Source organism: Euprymna scolopes, chromosome 31 (genome assembly GCF_053919585.1).
Source record: "Euprymna scolopes isolate OS-2025 chromosome 31, ASM5391958v1, whole genome shotgun sequence".
NCBI lineage: Eukaryota > Metazoa > Mollusca > Cephalopoda > Sepiida > Sepiolidae > Euprymna > Euprymna scolopes.
Window position 1 is genome coordinate 55,961,101 of NC_136512.1, and position 25,610 is coordinate 55,986,710.

The 25,610-nt window shown below is 34.1% G+C and overlaps 1 protein-coding gene across 4 annotated transcripts in view; it reads right to left on the reverse strand.

Moving 5' to 3' along the window:
- Window positions 1-25,610, reverse strand: part of LOC145255760 (xanthine dehydrogenase/oxidase-like) — a 183,764-nt gene that overhangs the window by 103,840 nt on the left and 54,314 nt on the right. For 3 of the 4 annotated variants that reach the window (XM_080114419.1, XM_080114418.1, XM_080114420.1), the window contains exons 5-9: window positions 24,762-24,888; window positions 23,329-23,390; window positions 17,475-17,537; window positions 11,678-11,740; window positions 3,507-3,569 (exon numbers count right to left, since the gene is read on the reverse strand). In XM_080114419.1, the coding sequence (XP_079970545.1) occupies window positions 3,507-3,569; window positions 11,678-11,740; window positions 17,475-17,537; window positions 23,329-23,390; window positions 24,762-24,888 (378 nt within the window). The remainder of the gene's footprint in view (window positions 1-3,506; window positions 3,570-11,677; window positions 11,741-17,474; window positions 17,538-23,328; window positions 23,391-24,761; window positions 24,889-25,610) is intronic. The other variant, XM_080114417.1, reaches the window with a different exon arrangement.

Below are 25,610 nucleotides of genomic sequence, written 5' to 3' on the forward strand. Positions count from 1 at the left end.
TCATGAAAATGCCTCTGGACAACTGGCACAAATTCTTGCAAAAAAACAACTGTTAATTCATCCATCCATTTCGTGAAGAATAATAGGATACAAAGGCGAAACTCCTTTCAATGGTCGGGGACACTTTGATTTGCCGATGACAAGAAGCTTAAGTTTATAAGTTCCAGAAGCATTAGCGCATACCATCACTGTTAGTCTTTCTTTATTTAATTTGAATCCTCTTATTTTCTGCTTCCCGGATCCAACTAATGTTTTTGTAGGTAAGCACTTCCAATTTACGCCACTTTCATCAGCGTTGTAAACATCCTCTGGTGTTAAACTATAATCGGCAATTATCGTCTTGAATTTGCCACAATGATTTGATGCTGCGTGTGTATCAGCAGACCATTGTTCACCTGACATTGTTGTCTTATACTATGTCTACTCTTAAAGCTCCTAAGCCAGCCTTCACTGAATTTCATATCTTCTGCAAGATTTTGCTTTAGCAATTAACATGGGCCCAGATATTGCTACCCCTTCATTCCGTTTTGCTACAAACCACTCATGCAATATTCGATCGAATTCAACTTGCTTTGGTCTGCGAGGAGCCCTTCTTTTGACATGTCTTTTATTTGGAGAGAAAGGAGCAGCCTTCAATATTCCCCCCTTTTTCTTTTTTGATGTAAAACAGTGTACTTCTTCCAATCTTATAATCTCTCATTATAACGCTATTTTCAACTCCAGCATCTAATGTTTCTATAATTTGACGTCAGTGTCACTTGGTTTCTTTTATAGTTGCAAGCCATTGTGATGAGTTGTTTTACACTATTTTAAATATAGCTATTAAAAAAAAAAATTACAGTTAGTGTAAATTAATTATCAGTAGCTAATCTACATTAATTACATAGTACCAATATTAACGCTTCTGCGCAATATCTGACTAAAGCATGTAAACAGTTTTACTGCAACTCTGCATCAAATATGCTAATAAAATTTCAATGACGAGACAGTTCAAGTTTAAAGAAAGTTCAGGTTTAGAAGAAGTCGAAATGAGAGGAAGTCGAAATGAGAGGAAGTCCAAATGAGAAGAAGTCCAAATGAGAGGACGTCCAACTATAGAGGAAGTTCAAGGAGTTTTACTGTATTATTTTTTGTTAAACTCATTTTCATCATAATGATGCCTCGTAGCACAAGTTTCATTCATTCCACAACAATTCATTTTATGATTTACTAATTTAATCAAGACACCATATCACCTTTTAGCTGAAACCAAGAGTTATCCCTCTTCGATATAATTGTTTTTGGCAAAAGGGCGCTGCAGCCACATAATTTCATACTCTCGTACTCTCACGCCGTCGTAAATTCAAATTGTCTATCTATCTATCTATCTATCTATCTATCGTTAGCGTGATTTTAAAAACACACGAACGTCTATCTGGTACACTGCTACTTACCATGATTTTCAAACACTAACTGCCTTTATTTTTATTTTAATTTCCGATTCCCGGACAATGGTTATCGATCAAAACGAACAGATCTCGTAATTTATCTTTTATGTAAGTGACTTTACACTTCCGTTCATTTTATTCTGTTTCTTTAACAACTTGTGTATTTGTATATTGTCGTTGAACATTGTATTTCTTGTACAGGATTCATTTTTACTAGTTAGGTTATTTGTGTAATTCACATTTGTGTTTAGATGTCTTTAACATGCTTATTCATATGCAGTCAGCGTCGCTACAAAACTTCGATGAACAGTAAATAGATATTAAATGTTAAATGTTAAATGTTAACCAACTGTTTTATTTATTTATTTTTTTGGTTGCATCCTGCTAAATCATATCGTTATAGCGTTAACAATGTGCTCTTCCTAAAAATCACGAACAGTTAAATAGATTAGTAATATTTTTAGTGACTTCACAACAGACAAAAGGTTTTCGGTGTACAATTTTTAAAAAGAGAAATCACCTGTTTATCCCTAGGAGGCAAGATTGTTTCAGAGGTACAACCTTTTAAAAATTTATCTCAAATATCATTTTCGAGGTTAATGGTTATTAGCATGAGTTTTGTCGAGGAAAGGAATGGATTCAGATTAAACTCTTTCTCCAGAAGGCACTTTTTCAATGCCGAGCTCAAGACAAGATTAATCCGCTTAATTCCTGGTGATACAGCTCATAACAACTTCCTTCTATATTGTAATCATTATTCAATCCAAGCGATTTATTTGCGATAAAATTTTCTATTATCAGTGGAGATTTGGTACCTGTTTGTCTGAAGCTGAGCTATATTTATTGTAATATTGTACTATTGTACTATCTATCAATATTCAATTCAGAGGAATAGTCTCTTTTTTGAGAGTGTAGCATTGGTTCTGTTGTCATGAAACCATCCATCTAAACATTGCCCCTTATTTGGAGTATCTGATCTCTTGCCATAATACAGCCACCAAGGCATTACCCTCTCCTTTGGGAGAGTAGTGTAGTATATGATAGTTTGTAATAATTCAATTCTCCCGGGTATTACCCTCTCCTTTTTTGTGTACTATTTGTTATATGATGATAATGTTATCTCCCATTGATTTCGACGTATGAGCTTCCTCCACAACAATTAGGTTGCTCGGAAATGCACACAGTTGATTTGTTTATAGTGGTGAAGGCTTTGTGTAGAACCAACCACACTTTTTGGTATTACTGCTAATCTTTGTCGGTGCAGATGACAAAGTATACAGTAGACCGCAGGTTTTAACATCAGAGTTTCCTTTTTACCTAGATGCATGTCTTTCCAAATACTGGGGGTGCATCTCCCCCAGTGAATTGATGCGCCCAAAGACCAACCTGGAAATTTCTACGACTCAGCACGGTACATACAACGCTTAGCCTTTCCAAATGATCATTCATCTGGTACCGCGTCGAGACAGAAATTTTCAGGCTGGTATCTTGGGGGCGCGTATGAGGTCTACTGCATGTTCTGTATTTTGGCTGCCATTGCACCGATGAAGATTAGCAGTTTTACCAAAAAGTGTGGTTAGTTCTACACAAAGTCTTAACCACTATAAACAAACTATCTGCGTGGATTACTGAACAACCTAGTTATTGTGGCGGTAGCTCATACGTCGAAATCGACGGAAGAGTCATTTAAAAAATTCTTTTTATATATTATTTGTTATTATACCATCTTCTCATGAATTATTTTTTCTCTTTTTTTGGTGAGAGTATTAATACACTAGCAAAAATAATGGAGTGCTTGAGTATTAATAATAATAAGGTAAATTGTTACCTTTTCAGTTTTTACGATTTAGAATTATAAATGTAAAAATAAAAAATGCATGTTTTTCTTTTCAACTGCTAAGAAAATTTTTCATACCCGGGCAATTCCAAATCACGCTCCAATAAAGGATGAGCGACGCATACAGCGAAAACAATCAAAACAAACCAACTTAAAGTTCATTGATTATATTGGTCGCTTCAACTAGATAGAAACTTCCAATATAAAATATATTATTTGTTTTATTAAAATTGAAATCTTACTTTATTGTCGCTTGTGTCCATTCCATTTTGTTGACAGCATTTACCATTGATTCTCCCACAACCCTAAAAGCATAAACATGTATATTAATAACTATTAATATGTTGGTGTATGCATGTGTGTGTGTGTGTGTGTGTGTGTGTGTGTGTGTGTGTGTGTGTGTGTGTGTGTGAATTCTAGCTTTTGTACCTAGTCAACATATTTAGAATCAAACAATGTACATACAGCGATGAAAAAAGACGTTAGTTCAGGCGATTTATTTAATGAAAATGTGAACCGACAGAAGATGCCCTTTGATTTTAGTATGTTTATTTTTTTTATTGACGAATGTTGACTATGGCTTAAAGTGAGCATAATTCTTATGCTTAGATTCGAATTCTATTCCGATCACAATATTTCTTTGCGCATTTTCTTAATACGAAAATATGCATAGTTTTAATATATCGAACCTAGCTCTGAACGAGGAAAGTCACTCGCCTAGCTCTCTGTCTTTCCCTTTCAAGTAATGATTCGAGACTACGAGTTGCTTGTTTGACATTCCTGCAAAGGAGCATTCGGTATCTTCCCAACGAAAACAAATTACAATGCAATAGATGATTGTTTCACTGCACTGTTGATTGTTCTGAGAGCTGGAGACCATTGACCACTGGGGAGCACCAGAATATCAGAAGAGAGAGAGAGAGAGAGAGAGAGAGAGAGAGAGAGAGAGAGAGAGAGAGAGAGAGAGAGATCAGCATCATGATGGCTTGCGACGGATTAACAAATTAGGAAATCTTAGCATAATGATCTGCATTGGATTCAACACTTTGGAAACCTTATAGACAGCTCAAAAATCATTGAATGCCTTAAAATGTGAGCCGAAGAAGTATGACGGAAATATGGAATTAGTGACTAGCAGTAAAGATCATAGTAGAAGTTCTGACCGTACCTGCTCAACTAAATTTGGTGAGAAACTGTTAAAAAAACAAACGGCATGAAACTTTGGTGAGATAAAAATGGCAACTATGAAGAGCGTGCCGCACGATGATCTTGGTTTGTCAGTTTTTGAGATGGTGATTGATAATTTATAGTATTTAGATTATTCGGACTACTATCTTCATCTTGATATTCTCATAACGTTTCCGGCGATGTGGATTTCTTCAGATGTATCTTGTCGAACTCGGGAATGTTTCGGGAATCTCTACGGAATTTTGAGCAGTACTCTTTATTTAATACACGGAGGCAGCATCCTCTTGTTCCGTCAGCTGGAAAGATCGATGGTGTAACGGCCCGATGGTGTAACGGACCGATGGTGTAACGGACAAAATACTAAATAAAATTAAATTCTAATTAAGATTCTTCGGGAGATTTATGGTTCAAAGTGGAGGCGATACTGCGAACACAACTGTGAATTAATTGAAAACTTCTATTCGGTTATGGCTGAGGAAATGAGAACATGCTACCCACCTGTAGATTTAATAAAGAATTATATTCGAAATTCCGAGCAGATTACAGAGTTTGACAGAAATATGACCAAGTTCGACAAGAGGCATCTGAATAAGGTCGGAGGTTACATCGGCTAAAACGTTGTGAAAATACCACTCAAACTAAGAACAGTAGTCTGGATGATCCAAATTTTACAGAGGATCTTCACTGTCGCTCTTACAAGAGTGACAGGGCCAACTACTCACTAACAAGAAAACTGCCGTCTGCCGATCTTTCTGAAACTTATATTTGCAATTTCTCGACGAATTTCGTTGTGCGAACATTTGTTATGGTCCTTCCTGCTAGACAGTACTTTCACATCTCCGTCGCAATTCTCTAATACCGAATGATCTTCAACATATCAAAGTGCAGTAAGCAAAGATTTTAGAAGTATTGGATCCGATGCACGTCACTCTCCTCCACCATTCCGCCTTTCCCAGTAGTCCATGATCTGCAGCTTTAAAAAAAACATCAACAGTTGCTAAAGTTATTATATATTTCAGATGGTTCTAAAATGAAAATGACAAAAGTACAGGAGAAAACAATTCTTTATACAAACGAGCAATTATTTCTGCCTCCTCCTCCCCGCTATACAACTTCACAACAAAAAAAATCCTCTGGCTACAACCACCACAAAGAAGTCTTCTTTTATTCTCTCACTTTGCTAAAAACCTGAGGGAATTTACACGAATAGATCCTTTCCTAGAACATCCCATCTATGGATCAAGATATCACGAATCTGCTTCACACCCGACTACACCATATTCGTCTTCAAGTCTAATGTAAATAAATTAGAAAATCACATAATAGCAAATTTGTTTCGACCAACATGCATATAGCTATATTAGTTGCCATATTTAATGGGATTTATTTCAAGTCTGTGATAGAGTTTACGTTGATCTTAGTTTTGAGACACTGAGTCGGCAGAAAATGTTGGCCAGCGGTTTCTTTTCTCGCTTTTTATTCTTCAGACAATATAAATCATTCTCTTATTCGTTATTAACTTTCACGTTTTATGTTTTCTTTTGTGAATTTTTATAAATGTCATTTATTTTATTTAATTAGTTTATTTATGATTTCTTTAATTTTCTTTTCTTAATTTAGTCTTATTAATTTGTTTATTTCGAATCTAAAATCTGACGCGTTTAGTTATTACCTAAGCCCGACAAATTTATAGACACATCTATAACTAAAAAATGAATAAAGATAAAAAAAATCAATTTAAATTGTTTTTACTATTGGGTCACGATTTTTTTTACACAGTGATCACCACTTATCAAGGCCTGGAGGCCACTCGAGGATAAGGGTTAAGGGGTATACATTAGTGTTGTGGGGACATACACACCCTTATAACCACTAAGATGGACTTATCCATTAAGCATATAACCAGCAAGTCTAGACCGCTCAATGAGAGCTATACCGGATGTCGTACAGAGACGACTCCCCACGGACTTATTAAGCTTTTCTGTACCACTAACCCTTGATAAATGTTCTTCTTATTCTCACCAAGTCGCCGTGTTCCTACTTTGACCTTTTCCGACTCCACTACAATGGCGACAAGGATGTAAAAAAAATAATTTTTTTTACAAAACTCACACGCAACACTTCAACTTTCAAACGTACGAAATGGTCAATTGCAAACTTTCGAAGTTACAACGCAAAACCACAAAAGTTCAACGACGAGAAATTGCAGTGTGAAAAACGACTACAACACTTAAATTTATCTACTCAATTTATTCAATCTACTCAATCTACTCAATCTACTCAAAGAAATTGTAAGTAGAATTTCTTTTTTCATGCTTGCTAAAAAAAAAAAAGAAAAATGTAATCTTGTTTTAATTTGCTGTAGGACGTGTTGACTCAATTGTTTATGCAAATTACATATGGACTTTATGTTGGAAGATTTTTTTTTGTTACTGAATTTCGGGAAATGAATTCTTGTTTTATGACAAAGTGGTTATTGTTGACCGACTAGTTGTTTGTTTGAACTGTCCCGAAAAGAAGAAAAGAAAAAGAGACAGTTGTGAAAAAGGCAAATATTCTTACGTGCTGGGAAGCCATTTTTTTGTTGTTAATGATTTGAAAAAAAAAAAAATTTTTTCTGTCTTCTTCGTCCCCATTTATTTTTGCAACGGCACGTACACAAACTGAAGGGAAATGATATCTTCTTTTTTTCTTTCTTTCACCTGTCAATTTTTTAAAGCACTTTTAAAATAAAGACTCTTTTCGTTGTTGGATAACTTTTGCTCGCCAGCGGACTGAGAAAAATACTGATCGTGCAGCAATATGTATTAATTGAAACAGGAACCCGGAACAATTTTTTTTTACACCGTAACCTTATTGAACACAAATCGACTTGTATATTGTATATTTTATTTTGTATATTTTATATTGTATGTTTTATATTGTATGTTTTAGATTGTATGTCTTATGGTGAATATTGTATATAGTATATTTTACTATTTTTTCTCTACGGTAAACCAAAAAATCTGTCTCCATTTCAGAACTATTAGCATATCTGAGACAAAAGGAACACGCATCAACGAGAAAATAAGTGTATGCGAAATTAATCTTAAATTTTTGCATTTCTGCTACAGCCACTGAAGTGTATATTAGTCCATAAATTATAAAAGTTTTCCCTTGCTGTGACTTCCGTTAAGTTACAAATTCCCTTAAAAGAATAGAATTTTTTCTCTTCGAGAAAATAAAATAAAAATAGACACAATGGAAGATGTGAAAGAGACGATAGCACTTCTAATTGAATTTCAACTGGACCAACCAAATGCAAAAGAGAGCTGAGGACAGAATCTTTGCATTACAAAGAGAACAGAAAGAGAAAACTGAAGCACTACTTCAGGTTTTAATGAATAGGAATCAAGCTACAGAGCGCGATACAACGTTTCCCCAGAGTGCGGTACTAAATATAATAAATAGTTTCACTTACTGTCCGGAAGAAAATCAAATGTTTGAAATGTTTTCAGATGGTATGAAGATCTGTACAATATCGACTGTGGAAATTGGGCAGACCCCCCAAAAAAGTCCGTTTGCTACTCAGCAAATTAGGGACTACTGAACACGACAAATTCGTTGACTATATCTTGTCACAAAAGACTAGCGATCTGACGTTTACGGAAACCGTTAAACGGCTAACTGAACTATTTAGCTCGAAGACGTCGTTGTTCCACAGACGGTAGAAATGCTTGAACCTTACGAAAAAAAGACGATGCGGACTACTTGACTTTCGCCTCGATTGTCAACAAACGCTGTGACGATTTCAAATTGTTAGAATTGACTCCCAATGATTTCAAGTGCCTCATATTCGTCCAGGGGTTAACTTCGACAAGAGACTCTGAGATCCGGTGAAGAGTTTGTCAAAACTGGAAAATGAACCAGGCTTAACTGTACCAAAGCTGGCGGAAGATTGCCAAAGGATCATTAGTATCAAGAAGGACTCAAAGAGCATCGAAGAAGCTGATATAGCACACATAAAGAACATACAGAGAAGAACTAAATGGTACTCTCCAAAAAACAAAGCGGAAACTGGACGCTATCTTCCACTCAAGCACGAAAGACAAGGTAACCAGAAGCCTTCAACCCCTTGTTTTCGCTGCGGAAACTTGCATTGGTCAAAGGGTTGCCCCTTTCGCATCAAAGAATGTTTTAATTGCAAAGAACTATGACACAAAAGCTCACACTGCAAACGGCGAAGGAAAAGTAAAATTCGGGTTCAACAGAAGAGAATGAATAAGAAAGACGAAAATAACAGTCGAAATCTCAGTTAGAATTTTATACAAGGAAGTTAAATTGCAATCTGACTCTGGGTCGGACTTATCGATAATAAATTTAACGACGTGGAGAAATTTAAATAAGCCGACTATGCATAAAACTGACAAGTTAGCAAAAACGGTAACTGGAGAAAAATACATTTTGAAGGAGAACTAGCTACAAATGTCACTTTTAATGGTACAACGAAAGAATTGAAATTATTTGTGCTCAAGAACACAGAAAATTTATTTCGGATCGACTCGTTTCAGGAATTTAATCTGTGGGATGTACTGATCAACACTTTTTGCCAAAAAAGAAGAATCGTTTTCTACAGAAAAACAAGAACTTAAAGCTGATCTGAAAAAGTTTTTTCCTGAAATTTTTACAGCGGGCCTGGGTAAATGTAGGGAAGCAACAGCCAAATTTGAACTGAAGCCCGATGCAGAACCAGTTTTTAGAAAAAAAAGGAACGTACAATTCGCTTCGCTAGAAAAAATCAATGAGGAACTTGACTAGTCAAGCCCGGCATCTTATCAAAAGTAGAATTCAGCCAATGGGCAGTTCCTGCCGTGCACGTCAAAAAGAAATCTGAAGAAATACGCGTTTGCGCTGATTTTTCTGCTGAGCTAAACGCCGCCTTGAAAGACTACCATTACCCACTGCCTAGTCCCGAGGAGATTTTTCGTGAAACTGAATGGAGCTAAGATCTTCTCTAATGTCGATCTCAGTGAGGTTTATCTTCAGATTTCGATTGAGGAAAATAGCTCAAAGTTACTTTGCATAAACATCCACAGGGGTTTATACAAATTTGAGAGACTAGCATTTGAGGTTAAGATCGCTCCAGCGATTTTTCAAGAAATAATGGATACTATGCTAGATGGACTCGATTTCGCAACTGCATACTTGGACGATATAATTATCATCAGCAAATCCAAAGAATAACATAGAGAGAACATACAAAAATTATTTTCACGGATACAGGATTTCGGTTTCAGAGTCAAGGAAGGAAAGTGCGAGTTTTTCCTAGAAAAAATTAACTACCTAGGATACATAACTGACAAAGAGAGAAGGAGGTCAGATCCTGACAGGACAACTGCAATAAAAAAACATGCCAACTCCCGGGAACGTCAACGAACTACAACGCTTTCTAGGACTGGCCAACTATTACCAGTCATTTATTCCCAACATTCATAATCTCCGGGCCCCACTTAACAAAATTTTGACGAAAGACAGTACTTGGGAATGGACATCTGAATGCCAGGAGGTATTCAACAAAATAAAAACTGCACTGACGACTGACCTATCTTTTACACATTACAATCCAGGATTAGGTATCATAGTTGCCTGCGATGCAAGCTCTCATGGCATAGGCGCTTGCATACTACACAGAATGCCGGATGGAAACAAGAAACCAGTGGCACATGCGTCATGCATGTTATTACCTTCGGAAAAACATTACTCGCAAATCGAGAAGGAATCCCTCGCAATAATATTCGCAGTAACAAAGTAGCATCGTTATTTGCATGGATGATTTTTTAATTTGCAAACTGACCATAGACCGCTCCTTCAGATCGAAGAAAGGACTACCCAGTGTATACAGATTGCTGAGATGGGATACGATCTTACTTGTTTTGGCAGTAGTTTTTCGAATACTGGTTGTATTTTTCGCACAAACATATTTTTGCAGGAGACGTTGCTTCAGGGGTATTCGGGTTCGGTGTGATTATGTAAACCTGTAAGAACTGTTGTAAGGCCTTATCTGAAGGTGTTCCCGAAGCTTTTTAATGCTCTTTTCAAAGTGGAAAGCAAGCAATTGGAAGAGAGTTCCAGAGGCGTGTAGTTCTAAGAAAGAAGCTTTGTTCATGGAATCTACGTTTAGTTTTAGGCACAGAAAAGGAGCCTGGGAAATTATTGATAGTGGTTTTGGCTAGACGACTGTTTTTCGTGAAAGTTTAGCGAGGGGGGACCATAGATTGAAGCTCAGCTGAGCACTTGCCATGAAAATAACGAGAAAGTCTCTTCTGTGGGAAAGAGATTGCAAGGAAGAGAAACGGGCATCCCCCAATAAGCTACGGAGTCTATATTGAACGCTGTCAAAGCAGGATAAGCAGTTCAGATGTGGCAACAGTACTCCATCCATCCAGGTACTCCGTACCTAGCTTTTATATAGGTAGAGAATTGCATCAGGAGTGAGATATCTACTGGAGCGGTAGAAGGATCCCACCATTTTTCCAGCGACCTTGGCAATGGATTTGATATACATGTTTCATTTCAGGTCAGGAGTAAAGGTCAAGTCCAGAAGCTTGTCAAAACATGAAGCCTCCCCCAAGACGAGAGCCATTCATTTCAACCGATACTAGATTGGCATCAGAACATAGATGATGTAAAGATAAAAGCTTACGCGAGGATAAGGAGTAATGAAAAATATACGGTTGCTATAAATACATACATGCGACTAGGGATAGCTTGTAAGTTTAATATTCCCTTGGAATTCCATCCTTCGGAGGAAGGCGGTGCAACCCGCACAATGTGAATGGCGTGTATTTTTGCCCTTTTTTTTTAAAGCGAGAGATGAAGAACACTATGCGGGTAACAGCATTGATCAATGATATGAACTGCGTTTGATTATTTATGGGGAGGTTTCGAGCAATAATTTGCTGGGAATTAAAAACCACCAAGTTGTAATCAACAGAGAAACAATCCAGCGGTAATGTTCCACAGATTGAAAGCCTTCGCAAAGAACTTCGCCCATGGAAATTCTAGCGGGCACTAGGCACATAACAGAAGAAAATTGCATTTTCGATGTGGTAGAATATGATGAATTCTTGCTGTGAATATTTTATAAGGAATAACTGAAAATTGAAGCTCAGTGGAGTACTTTTCATGGGAATAACAATGTAATGAGAAAAAGGTATGTAAGGAAACAATAAAACATAATACTTACGTTGTTGTTTTGAATAGACCCATTACTACCCTGCTGACAACATTTACCATTGACTCCATATCCCTGCAAAAATACATACAATAATTATTTTCACAAAAGAATATGAAAATTTATCCAAGTATAAGGAACCTTTAATTAAAAACAGTACGACGTGACAACTTCAGACATAAATCATCCCCCATAAATAGATGAAAATGTTCCAATCCATCAACGTTTTCAAATTGGGTGCGTAAGCATAAGCGAGGGAGCGGATGCCACGTGCGAGAGATTGAAGAAAATAAAAATCAGTCTTCAGTCAACCTTCGACAAGAAAGGATTACATCAACTCCGGTCCACGGGATGAAGCTGGATGATACATTTTCGCTGGTTGACTCTCCTGTCCATCATCCAGAAAATTAAACGGCAACGTAAGACAATAGAGCTTTAAGCGTTACTATGATTCCCAGCAGATATCTAATTTCTTACGTATATACTTTTTCGTTATCTTATCTTATATATATATAAATATATATATATATATATATATATATATATATATATATATAAAAGGAACTATATATGTATCTGTGTGTGTGTTTATCTTTGTGTGTGTGTATGTGTGCATGTGTGTGTGAGTTCGTTTCCGATGGACACGATAACGGCTGGGCCGATTTTTATGAAATTTCACTTTATGTGAATACCAGTGTTCTTAAATAGTTTTGTATCGGATTGTCTTCGATAAGTATCGATCATCAATAATCTAAATAATTCCATGAACGAAGGAACATGCGATTTGGACCAAAATTAACACCTTACGTAGCCTAACATCACAAGTGCATTTAAGAAGAAAATCCATGTATGATGAAAAAAAGGGCTTAACTAAAATTATTAAATAGAAATAGACTTAGCATTTGCATAAGCCGATTCCGTAAAAGTCTTCAATTTTAAAACAGAATTTAACTACATAAGGATGAAAAGAGAACACCTTAACTAAAATTTTGTAAATAGAAAACGGGGATCATCAACTGCTTAGCATATATATATATATATATATATATATATATATATATATATATATATACATATATATATATATAACAAAAGTACCTGTTGTTGACTGGGTTCAAAAACAGCCTACAGAAAATGGACTCTGATTTATGAGAGTATGATAGGTTATGAAAAGGAAGGGTTGTAAAGAGATAGCTTCGAATTTGGGGGTATCAAAACCAAAGCAAAACATGATGAAAGTAAAAATAAAATAGATACACCCCATAATTTATTATACCATACCTGTTCACACTGAAACACTTATCACAGTATTCTGTGGATCTATATAAAAAAGCCTTGTTAAACTTTGTGACACATTTCCATTCTATGGAGGTCAGGTTCGAACGAACACCCCATAATTTTATTATACCATATTTCTTCAAACTGAAACATAATTATCAAAGTATACTTACGCAGATAGATATGAAAATCTTTATTAAAGTTTGTGCCTATTTCCATTCTATGGAGGCCAGGCGCGAACGCAGACCCTACAATTTTACTATACCATCCCTATTTAAGTTAAAACATACTTATCAAAGTATTCTTACGTACATCTATATCAAAAACACTTGTAAACATTTTTCTTTTAATTTTTGAATTTTTTATTCCCATATTTTGTGGAGCAAGCATACCCATTCCTGTGTCTCGATACATCTCCTATCATTATATGTAATCATTTTTTTTAATAGTCAACCGTATAGGAGCCTATTCGTGACCTCCCCCCAACACACACAGGCATTCAGCTCTCTCTCTCTCTCTCTCTCTCTCTCTATATATATATATATATATATATATATATATATATATATATATATATATATATACTAAATTCACTAAAACGGCTAAGAAAAATTGTAGCAATGACGGGATATTTGCCTATGTGTAAAATTTTATACTGGACTGAAATTGCTCAACTCTGAACCAATCAGATTGTTGGGCGTATTAATCAACTTGCGAACTACTTACGACCTTTCACTGACTAAAGTCAAGTTTTCTCTTTTGAACTGGAAGCGTACGAGAGAACACTCTCCTACTTCACAAGCACATGAAATAGGAATTGCTATAGCCCGTTCGCTACACCCTCGTCAGCAACACGCTTGTTCGACAATATTCTTCCTCATTCTTTCTACGAATGTTATGTTGTTAGTCTACCGGAAAACACCGGAAAATAAAATAATCGATTATTATGATTAGTAAAAGTAGAATGTCAGAAAGAATGTTATCAAAGCGAAATATATATTTACAGTTGAAATATTTACATTTAGTAAGTCACAGGAATGTTAATGTAGATGTATTAAAACAAACAGGAGTGCGTCGAACAGAATTAGGAATTTACGACCAAGAAAATGGATGAACATTTTGGAAAAACAAGTTTTTTTATGCTGCGCCGAAGAGGGACACCAGCATTGCTCCACCCTGAACACCTCGCTCCCAACAACCACGGCAACTCTTAACCTACAAAAATGTATAACGCTTGTCCATGAAAGCTAAATTTGTAAATAAAATTCCATCTACATTTTACGAGTGTTTGTCATTTGAACGTATCAGCGAGTGTATATTGTAACGCACATTCGAGGAAAGGCAGCTTGAAGTTATATTGACGTAATAAAATACATTGTTTTATGGGCACAAAAGACGGTTATATAACACAAAACTTCATGAATTATATTAAAATGCAAAAATATTATCAAGAGAAAAAAGTACCAAAACTATTATTACACACGATTTATTCCAAAATGTTCTCATATTGTCAAAATTAAAAGACGGTCTTATGTGGAAGAATAAAAGTAATTTATCTAAAGTAGCAAATAGATCTGTAGCTGATTTTACTAAATTAAAATATATCGACACGTATCCATTTGCACAACTTATTTTGTCAACTGATATTTCATCTTAAACTTTATATCATTTATCATTTAACCTGTGAGGCGTTTGTAACGTTTTAAATGTTTTATTATTCTAGACGAAGTCATGCATGCATGTTAGAAAATCAACACCTTACCTGGTAACTGATCACATATTACCGAATGCTTTCATACGATAGTTGCCCCGCTGATGTGTTTTCATCAGCAAAACAGGCCATTAATACGAGGGGCGTGCAATAAGTAATGTCCCTGACCCACTTCCAGTTGGCTGATCTAGCTGAAATTTTGCATGTGAAATGATTTATATCTCTACGGGTTATGTGGCAAATTACAGCTCTGAACTAATTGTGGTTTCTGTTTTACAGGTGTTTGAACTGAGTCAGGTGTGAAATGGAGCCTGTTGAATGTCGAGCAGTGATCCGGTTTTTGTATTTGAAAGGACACACACCGCAGGAGATTTTTGATGAAATGAAAGAAAATTATGGTGATAATGCCTCATCATATGACCTTGTAAAACGCTGGCATCGTGAATTCAAACATGGCCGGAAGTCTGTGGAAACAGCTCCCAGACCTGGTCGCTCCCCTCTTCTGCCATTGATGAGGCATCTGTCCGTCAAGTTGAGGCTTCCATTTTGGAAGATCGGCGTATTAATATTCGCCAAATAGCCCAAGACGACAAGATTAGTACAGGGTCTGTGGAAACTATCATTCATGACCATTGCATATGCATAAGGTGTCTGCCAGATGGATTCCTAGGTTGCTCACACCATTCCAGAAGCGAGAACGCATCGAGTGCTCGAGGATGAATTTGGAGATGTGCCAAGAAGATGAGTCAAAATTTTTCAAAAGACTGATTACACAGGATGAAACCTGGGTCCATCACTATGATCCAGAGACCAAAACCCAGTCAATGCAGTGGAAGCACTTGGACTCACCACCTCTAAAGAAGGCAAGGGTGGAGCCCTTCGCTGGCAAGGTCATGCTCACAGTTTTCTGGGACCAGGACGGAGTAATGATGACAGATTTCCTGGCAAAGAGTACAACCATTACAGTAGCCTATTATGCTTCACTTTTGAGGAAATTAAGAGAAGCTATCAAAATCAAGAGGCGGGGCAAGATCAGCAAAGTTACCCTCCTCCTGCAGGACAACGCTCCAGTCCACAACTCGCATGTCGCCAGATCAGAAGCACGGGCGTGTGTTTATGAAAATCTCCCCACCCTCCCTACTCTCCTGACCTTGCACCCTCTGACTTTCACCTCTTCCCATCCATGAAGTTGTTTTTGAAAGGAAAGCGTTTCCCAAATGAGGTAGCCTTGATTTCTGAAGTCACGTCGTGGGTGGAGGACCAACCTGGGGTGTTCTACAAAAACGGTCTCCAGAGCTGCATCAGACGATGGGAGAAATGCATAACTCTGGGTGGTTCCTATGTAGAGAAAGACTAATAACTGTGCCAAGTTTCGTTGCTCTACTTCTATGGGAAGTGGGTCAGGGGCATTACTTATTGCACGCCCCTCGTAACTGGCTGTTACGGCAGCTCAAACATTATCAAAAGAAGTGGAAAGTACTAGAAATTTGAAGAGATTGTTGTCGTACAGACTCTACAGAACATCACCAGTTATTATCAGGGAGTAATCTATGACAACATGTGCGAAAACTCCTGGTGTGTGCAAAAAATAAAAAAATAAATAAATAAAAAGTAATAGATATTCAAACGTCTATAGTATTTCATAATTAAGAAAGCATATTTCTCACAGCAACGGAGGATATCCTTTTTAAAGCAAAGGAAAAAATGCTCAACTATTTTTTTCGAGATACATAAATCTGTCTTTGAGTTGTTTGGTCAATTTCCACCATTCAACGAAACACGTGTAAGATAAATTACACTACTAATAAAATTAGAGAAGATGTATGAAGAAAAGAGAAATACGTGAAACTCCGAAACAAAAAATGGATGTTTTACTTAAATTATAACCATTCACTGGTGTTTCCGTCAGAAAAAAAATGTTTTTAATTACAGAACTCACGTCAAGACGACAACCTGGAAACAAGAAGAAATCAGAAAGTATGTTCCCCTTTTGCTTGGGCCAAGCAGATAAAGATGCTATTCGAAGATGTTTAGAAAACTATCTATAAAATGTTATGTATCACGTTTGTGAAAAATGTGCAAACACCGCACATACTAACCCGCCCTCTCAATGAACAATAGATGTATTTGTATTTCAGCTGACACATATATATACCCACTCGTTATGTAGATGGCTATATAACACTCAGACATGAAAAATCACCTATATATACTGTTATTAATAAAATATCTATTCACGTATTAAACAGCATTGAAAAATATTTTGTTCATGTTATCAATCTATATGAACTTAATTTTATGTATATATGTATAAACTCCTAAGAATATATAGACATATATAAATATAAACCCATATATACAGATGCATACATATATACACATATATCTACATTGATTTTATTTTTATTTGTTCTAATTTCCTTGCCTCTATCAACAAAAGCCACAACATAATATGATTTTCCTATAAATTTTAATGCATACATGTATATGTATCAATATATTAAAATAAAAGTATTAATTAATATTAATTATAATTGTCAATTAATATATCAGTGCATTTAAGCGTTTAAAATGGCATTTGATTGGTTGCTTGTTGGGTTTTACATACATGCTCAGAATAAAGCTAAAACTGAGACAAATAGCAACTAAGTAGCTAACATCCTCACTGCCAAATGGTAGCCTTACCATTGGATGCACTTTAATATTACATCCAGGATAAAGTAATTTGGTCACACACATTAATTACTATATAAAATTAATTAATAATCAAACATTTTAAAAAATAATAAAATATTTTAAAACTTCAACGATGTTACCTACCTTGTCGTTTAGGACGGGACCATTGCTATTCTGCTGACAGCATTTACCACTGACTCCACATTTCTAATAACAAATGAAATAAAAAAGAAAATAAAAAAATCTTTCAGCATCGAATTTGATTTAAAAAATGATTTCTTATATTTTCAATTCTACGGTGCTTTTCAATGTAGGAATATTGAATCTGTTACTCATATACACGTATTTTAAGCATTAATAACTATCTCCACTTGACACCAGGAGAGGTTGGTTATAACCGGCATTCGTCGTTATAGCCGAACAATAAAGAAAAAATAACACTGTCTATAACTCACTGAGGAAGGCCACAGTCGGTCAGAACATGTGATTGATAGTATTAAAAATGTTTCTTTCGAAAATGATTTCTTAATCTATATATTAACACGCTTATTCACTTCGACCGTTATCATCCTGAAATCCCTTAAAATAAAAATAAATAATAATAAAATAAAAAGCTTAAAATAAAAATGAAATATTCCAAATCGTGCCAACCGTTATTGTACTGAATTCCCTAAGAATAAAAATGGAATATTCTACAATTCTTAATAAATAAACAATTGTTTTATCACCAGCCAATGTCTGGTCGGTGCAGATCACAATACAAATAAGTTAGTTATCACCAGCCAGTGTATGGCGAGTGAAGATTACAATGCTAATAAGTATGGTGGGTGCAAATCGCAATAAAAAGTTAATTATTCCCAGCTAGTGTTTAGTCAGTATAGATTATAGATCACAATACTAATAATTTGCTTATCGCTAGCAATGGTAGGTGCAGATCAAAATAATAAGTTATTTATCGCCAGTCAGTGTTTGGTCGGTTCAGATCACAATACTAGTAAGTTAGTCATCGCCTGCCGGTGTATGGTTGGTGCAGATCAGAATAAGTTATTTATCACCAGCCAGTGTCTGGTCGGTACACATAACTTAATTATTACCAGCCACCGTCTGATGGGTGCTGATCACAATAATAATAATAATTTAATTATCGCCAGTTAGTGTTTAATTGGTGCAGATCACAATATTAATAAGTTAATTAACGCCAGCCAGTGTATGGTGCGGACAGATAACAAAAATGTTGGTTATCGCCATCCAGTGTCTGATGAATGCAGATCACAATACTAGTAAGTTACTTATCGCTAGCTAATGTTTCAAAATGTTCATTCTATTGAAATCTATATCTATATATTGTTTCTTTATTATAAAATATTAATGCTTTGCGTTATGATTGATATGCACATAAAGATTTTATCACTTTAAACTTTTATTAATATTTAGGAATTTTGATTGAAATATGACTTTATTTCAACGTAATATAAGAATTTTTATTGTATTTCTCATAAAACTTTAAAGAAAATATTAATTGTTGCTATTTCTGAAACTCAATAGATGAGTTTTGGTTGAAATTTGAAAAACAACATATTTTTCCTGATTTTCAAATGGAGAACTGCTTAAGATATATTATTACAAGAAATATATCTGATATATTCAGATTTGCATTTGAATAAAATTTTGTCTTCATTTTGATCTTTTTAAGCATGTGACTTTGTAGGAGTTTTATGAAAATATTATTTCCAGTGAATAAAAACCTTTTTAAAAGCTTTTTAATATTTAAAAAAAATGTTTGTTAGTCTTTTGAAATATTCATTGAGTTATAGCTTATAATTTAGTGAAATTTTGTTTCATGTAAGCATTTTTATTAATTAAATATTAAGGAAATATTTTATTTCCATTCGAAAATCTTCATTGAATTCTATAAAGAAATAATAATTTTTTTTATAGATATCACAATCTTTTTTTTTTTTAAACTAAGAAAAATGATTAAATATGGTATGATTATAATTTACGTAAAAATAGTGAAATAATTCAACAACATTTTTTCTTAAAATTTATAAAATGAAGGAGGAATTTATTTTAACTTCCGCGCTCATTATTGGTTGTGTTAAGGCAATACATAAATGTACCAGATCTTTGCAAGCAGAATTTTTACAGAATTCAGAGCTGATATCATTCCTTGAAAGAGTGATGTCAATCCTGAATACTGCCCCCATATACTATGGGATACAAATTCTGCAAATTAAACCAGCAATGTCCATTTTAAAGATAACAATCAGAATAAGAGTAAAGTCAGAATAATTTGAATAATGATAACAAGCAATAACCATCTAATGATTTCCAACATTGTAAAGATAACAAAAAAGATGTGATTAAAAGTTAAAATAACTTTAATAATGATAAAAATGAAAACTCATCTAATTCAGACATTCAATTTCATAATGAATTAGGAATATTTATGTTACGAAATATATATTTTTACGCGTGTTTCCATATCATCTGCCAACATCATACATATTTATTTTTTCTTTGACCAAAACCCACCAATCGCACTCCTTACTGATTAATTCTATTTTTATACTAGCATGAGAAATTTCAAAAGTTAACATGTAACATATTTCTATCTTATTACTTACATGCACAATTATCAGATTTGTTTTTACAAAGGAGTCACCAGTTATCAAGGCCCGGAGGTCACTCGAGGATAATGGTTAGTGGGTATACATTAGTCAATGGGATTAATCATAAGTAGTGGAAATTTTGTAAATTGGATTACTTAGGGGGATGGTTCATCAAGAATTTGTTTACGTTGGACTTGAAGGAAATCAAATTGTAGTCAGCTGGAAATCAGGCAAAAGGAAGAGAATTCCACAGGCGTGCAGTTCTAAGAAAGAAACTTTGTTCATGGAATCTACGTTTAGGTTTAGATACAAATAAAGAGTGTGGGAAATTATTGATAGTGGTTTCATCTAGACGAATGTTTTTCGTGAGAGTTTAGCGAGGGGAGGACCATAGATTGAAGCTCAGACGAGCACTTGCCATGAAAATAATGATAAAGCGGAGACAGGCTCGCGACGTTTCTTCTGTGGGAAAATGGTTGCAGGGAAGAGAAAAGAGCATCCCCCACTAAGTTACGGAGTTTATTTTGAACTCTGTCAAGGCAGGATAAGCTGCTTCTAGCAGCTCCTGCCCAACTATGGCAACAGTACTCCATCATTGGCCTACCTGGCTTTTATATATGTAGAGAATTGATTATTAAGAAAAGATAGTTACATAATTATTACTAACTGATTTACAAGTCGCTTTCATTAAAGTATAATCTCTAGAAAAAAGTGATGCTTCATTATAGCTATATTTCTTGTAATAATATATCTTAAGCAGTTCTCCATATTTGTCTACAAAAATATTTAGTTTTTAATTTATGGTCTGATCGGATCTAATATTGCTTGATTATTTATTTGAAGGACATTCTAATGTTTGCTTATGTGATGATGTTTTCAACTACCGTGTAATATCCAGGGGTTCCGATAGTAATTATAATTCCTACAAAATAATATATACGGTTCTTTACATTCAAATCAACAGAATGTGGTAATTAAAGACACGGACATCACTGATGATAGACAAAAGTGTTGCGCTCCAGCAACGTTTCAAAAGTCTTACATTTTCATAGCTGTCCCGAGATTGAAGAGGCAACAATCTCTTTTTAACGGTCTGTTTTTAAGATATATATAAAACTAAACCCGCAGAACCAAACTGATTGTCCAAATACATGTGTTGTTGTTGTTTTCCTTTTTTTTCTTCTTGGTTATGTTGGAATTCTAGCGTTGACGGCCGTCGGTGCACAAAGTCCACAACTTACATACACAACAACGGTAGAATACATAAACAAACATTTTATACAACCGACTTGTTAAACACATTCGTGTGTGTGTGGGCATGTATGTGTCGTTCGGATTTTGTCGTAAAGAATAATTACATGCTAACAGAAGTAAAATTAATCTTCTGTTTATCTGTTTATTCATATATTTTTTAAAATCTTAAAATAATTTGCCATAGTTTAAAAAATAATACTTTTATCAAATTATCTCTCGAGTCAATGGTTGTTTCAGTTTTTAAATAAAGTTTTTAAACGGAAGTAAGCTTTATGCATTTAAAAGCTGTTAGTTTAGCAAATAATTTAAAATAAATTAAAAATAAATTCAATAAGTCAGCTTTAAATAATATTCTTAAATAGAACAATTAAATCAATTCTATTAGTATAAACAGTAATTAACTAATTATTGAAACATAATATCTATTATAATAAAGTCTATTTCTGTTTGTTTGTTCATATTTAATTAAAATTTACAAAAGGTACACTTTTTTACATATTTATTTTTATACCGAAAACGGATGTTCACACACTTTCATTCCACCATGATATATATATATATATATATATATATATATATATATATATATATATATATATATACTATTTAGTAAAATGAAATCTACATTCAAGAATAACCTGATTTGCACATTACATTTAAGAAAATCTATTTCAATAATAAGCTCCATGCTATTTTTTGTTGTAATAAAATTGTTTTAACTGTTCTATTTAGAAATATTATTTTAAGTCGATTACTTTAAATTTATATTTAATTGAATGTATATTCAATTATTATTTGCCTTTTAATATTGAAGTAAGTTTATTTATTTAAACTGTGATAGTTATTTCCCCTTCAAACATTGAGAGTTATTACCCTTTTAATTTTTTAGACAAAAATTAACGTGTTTTATGTTTCCATAAATCCACCATGTGGTCGACTTTCAGGAAAATCGTAAGAAATTAAGACATTCAATGTTAGATAATATGTGTCTCAACCCTCGGCCCCCCCCCAATACGTTTCAACCCGGCAGCGTCGGGTACATGTAGCTAGTATTCAATATGGCGGCTGCGTGTTTGATAATGGGTTACAACAGATGCATTAATATACAAACGTACTACGGAATATCAAATATTAAAATTTTATTCAAGTATGTGAATAATATGTATAATTTATTCAAGCATGAAATAAAGACGCTTTTAAATATGATTTATAAATGTTAGACGCTCCGACACGAGTTTTCATCCCAATTAACAGCTCTCACATTGTTTCTCCCGAGGAAGGTTATCCGACATGCAGTAAAGTAGACGAGAACAGAGACATTGATGAGGACGTGTGAAAATAAAGAAGGGCTTGTCTTATCACGAGACATTTATCAATCAGTAAGCTTAGAAATCTTGCGCTGATATGCAGTCCATGTTATAAAAACACCCATTTACCTCCCCTTTCTTTTCAGTTTAAGTGTTATTACCTAGCAAAACATGCACTTGTTCGTCGTCATATCAACACGTAATCGTTATCAAAGTGAACATTCTTTACAAAGTGGTTATACTGAGATAAGATAAGAATGCATCATCTAAAGTTATACAATCAGCGTCTACTCATACTTGTGACAGTGATACGTCATATTATTACGAGATCCTTGATAAGACTTGAGTTCACGAAACTGAGGGAGTATTTCTGAAAAAAAAAAAGATTTTCCTGCCATGGACCCTCCCTTCGCCGATAAGAACAGTTAAAAATCACAAGATTAAAACTTAAAATACATCAGGAATGTCTTATATACGTAGGAAGTTAGTAAAATTTATATTTGTGGAAAAAAGATTCTTACAAAGTTAACGAGATATTTAGAACGAAAACTAAACCAGCAAGATCAATTTCGGCTACTAGTGCATCTTTTGAACCGAACGCAACTCAGCGTTCGCTCGGCATTCTCCGGAGCATGACGTCAAAAGCCGGATTATGTCGAGTGTCGTCGATAAAATCATAAAAACGCTACGTAAAAGAAAACAGCGAAATGCTAAATGTAAGATGAGATGTAAATGAGAGCAGTAGTCCAAAGATTTCAAATGATAGAATAATCAATACTCATCTGGAAAATTCAGAAACACCATAAAAAAGTTATTCAAACTTACATTGACAAATGTAGAAAATCCTTCCAGAATCGGTCTATAACCAGTGCAGCGGCATAAGTTACCTACAAAAAGAAGTATCAAAAAGTATGCAATGAGGTTACAGTTTATAATTTCAAGTATAAATTTATATCTAGAGTACTAGATTCGCGAGTGAAATACATGAACAATATTGTCTAGATTGAGAACCAAAATAACACCAACGCTAATATTAATTAGAAAATCTGAAAATGTCACATCCTTTACAAAAGGAATAAAGAATCTGTAAATTATATTCAAATAATATCAAACCACACACTTGAAAAAGAAATTAATTTTTAAAACAAACGAAAGAATGTATAGCAACATACAAACAATTTATGCTTTGTTATTTAAGACCAGTAATAAATGATGTAGAATACCTGTCCAATAACGAACAACTAATCTATATGACAGAAAATAATTGTCTATTACTGAGAAAATAATTAAAAATTAATATATAAAACAAAATTAAATTAATACAATTATCGAATAAAAACAATATTCTATTAATGATCGAACAATACTAGAAATAGTAAATTGATTAAAAATACTAATAAATATATAAATTTATGAATTGGTACATAGCAGATCTAACACTTTCCTGGCTCACTTTAGTTTATACTAAATCATAAGATTGAACTTAAGTGATAAAACTAAGTGTAAGTTTATTATTCACATATATGCTCATGATACAATCTCTCTCTCTTTGACGGAATGGTCACTTGACGGAATGGTCATTTGATGAAATGGTCCTTATTGACCAGCCGTGACAGTCTTCACAAATCGTTGCCATTGACTCCGGTTCTACGCCATTCTGAGCAACTCAGCCATGCTAATGTTCGCGATGTTCTTCACGTTGTCTGACGTTCTTGTTTTCATTGGTTTTCCCCGTCCTCTTTTGCCAGTAGTTGTACGAAAGAGCAGATCTTTTGTTAGGTCGTCTGTCTGGCCACATATCCCCAAAATTGCAATTTTCTGTCATTGATGTTGTCCAGCAGTATTCGGTATGGTCCAATCTTCTCTAGAACCCATTCGTTTGTATGTTTGTCCACACATATTACACGAAGAAATCTATAGTAGGACCACTGTGAGGAGGAGAATCTCAAGATCGATGTAACATTTTGTTTTTTGGTTTTTATGTATATTTTTAATTCTGATGAACGCCTCACGGATATAAGAATAATAATAAAATAAACATATATGTGGAGAACTATAGCAAAATATCAGTATGGGCTAAAACGCTTACATAGTAAATCCTGTTTTGGGTGATCATAAAACTGAGTGTCTATTCCCAGTGACACGATAATATATATATATATATATATATATATATATATATATATATATATATATATATATATATATATATAGTTTAAAAATATACACCCCGAGTTCTGGCTTATATTGATTCTTACCTTGAAATGCGTTTTCTATATCCTCCATTGTTGGGTTGGGTTTGTTCCTAATCAAAGAATACATTGACATGACAATCCCGGGGGTACAAAACCCACATTGCGAACCATGGGACTTAGCAATCCTTTCCTACAATTAAAGAAATTACGATTATTATTTCATAAATTTTTTTTATTTTAACGTTTTATTTTAAATTGGGGGCAGTCAGAAACTTTAAATCGGAACCAGTTAAAAGCTTTTTAAGTTGAAGCCACCCAAAAGCTTTTGTTTAATTGAAGGCACACAGACGGCCGTTTTAATTGAAAGAGTAAGAAAAGGTTTTTTTTTTTTTTTTAAATATCCAGAATATTTTTTTACAATGAGGACTATTATAACTAACGTCTTTTAGATTGAGGGAAACTATAAGACATTTTAGATTGAAGACAGAAAATTTCGTTTAAATTAAGGAAACATAAAATAAAACACAGACCATTGAAAATATGTTTAAATTGAGGACTATCACACGGTAGTTTTAATTGAGAACATCTAAAGAAGAACTTTTAAATCAAATGCAACAGGTAGGTATTTTTAATTAAGAACAATCAGAAGATCTTAAATATTTTTATGTTGACCATATTAATTGTAAGAAATTTATAAAAGTAATTTATATGAAAATAGAGAAAATGATTATTTTCTTTTCCATCAATTGTTTATTTTGTTTAAATTATTATTCATCCATTACCGAGCAATCAAAATGAGGCCAATGTTTCAACAGAGTTCAGACCAAAAAAAAAAAAAAAAAAAAAAAATTAACTACAGCTCAAAATATAATAACAGACCAGAAACATTAGAACAGATGATACAATAAAATA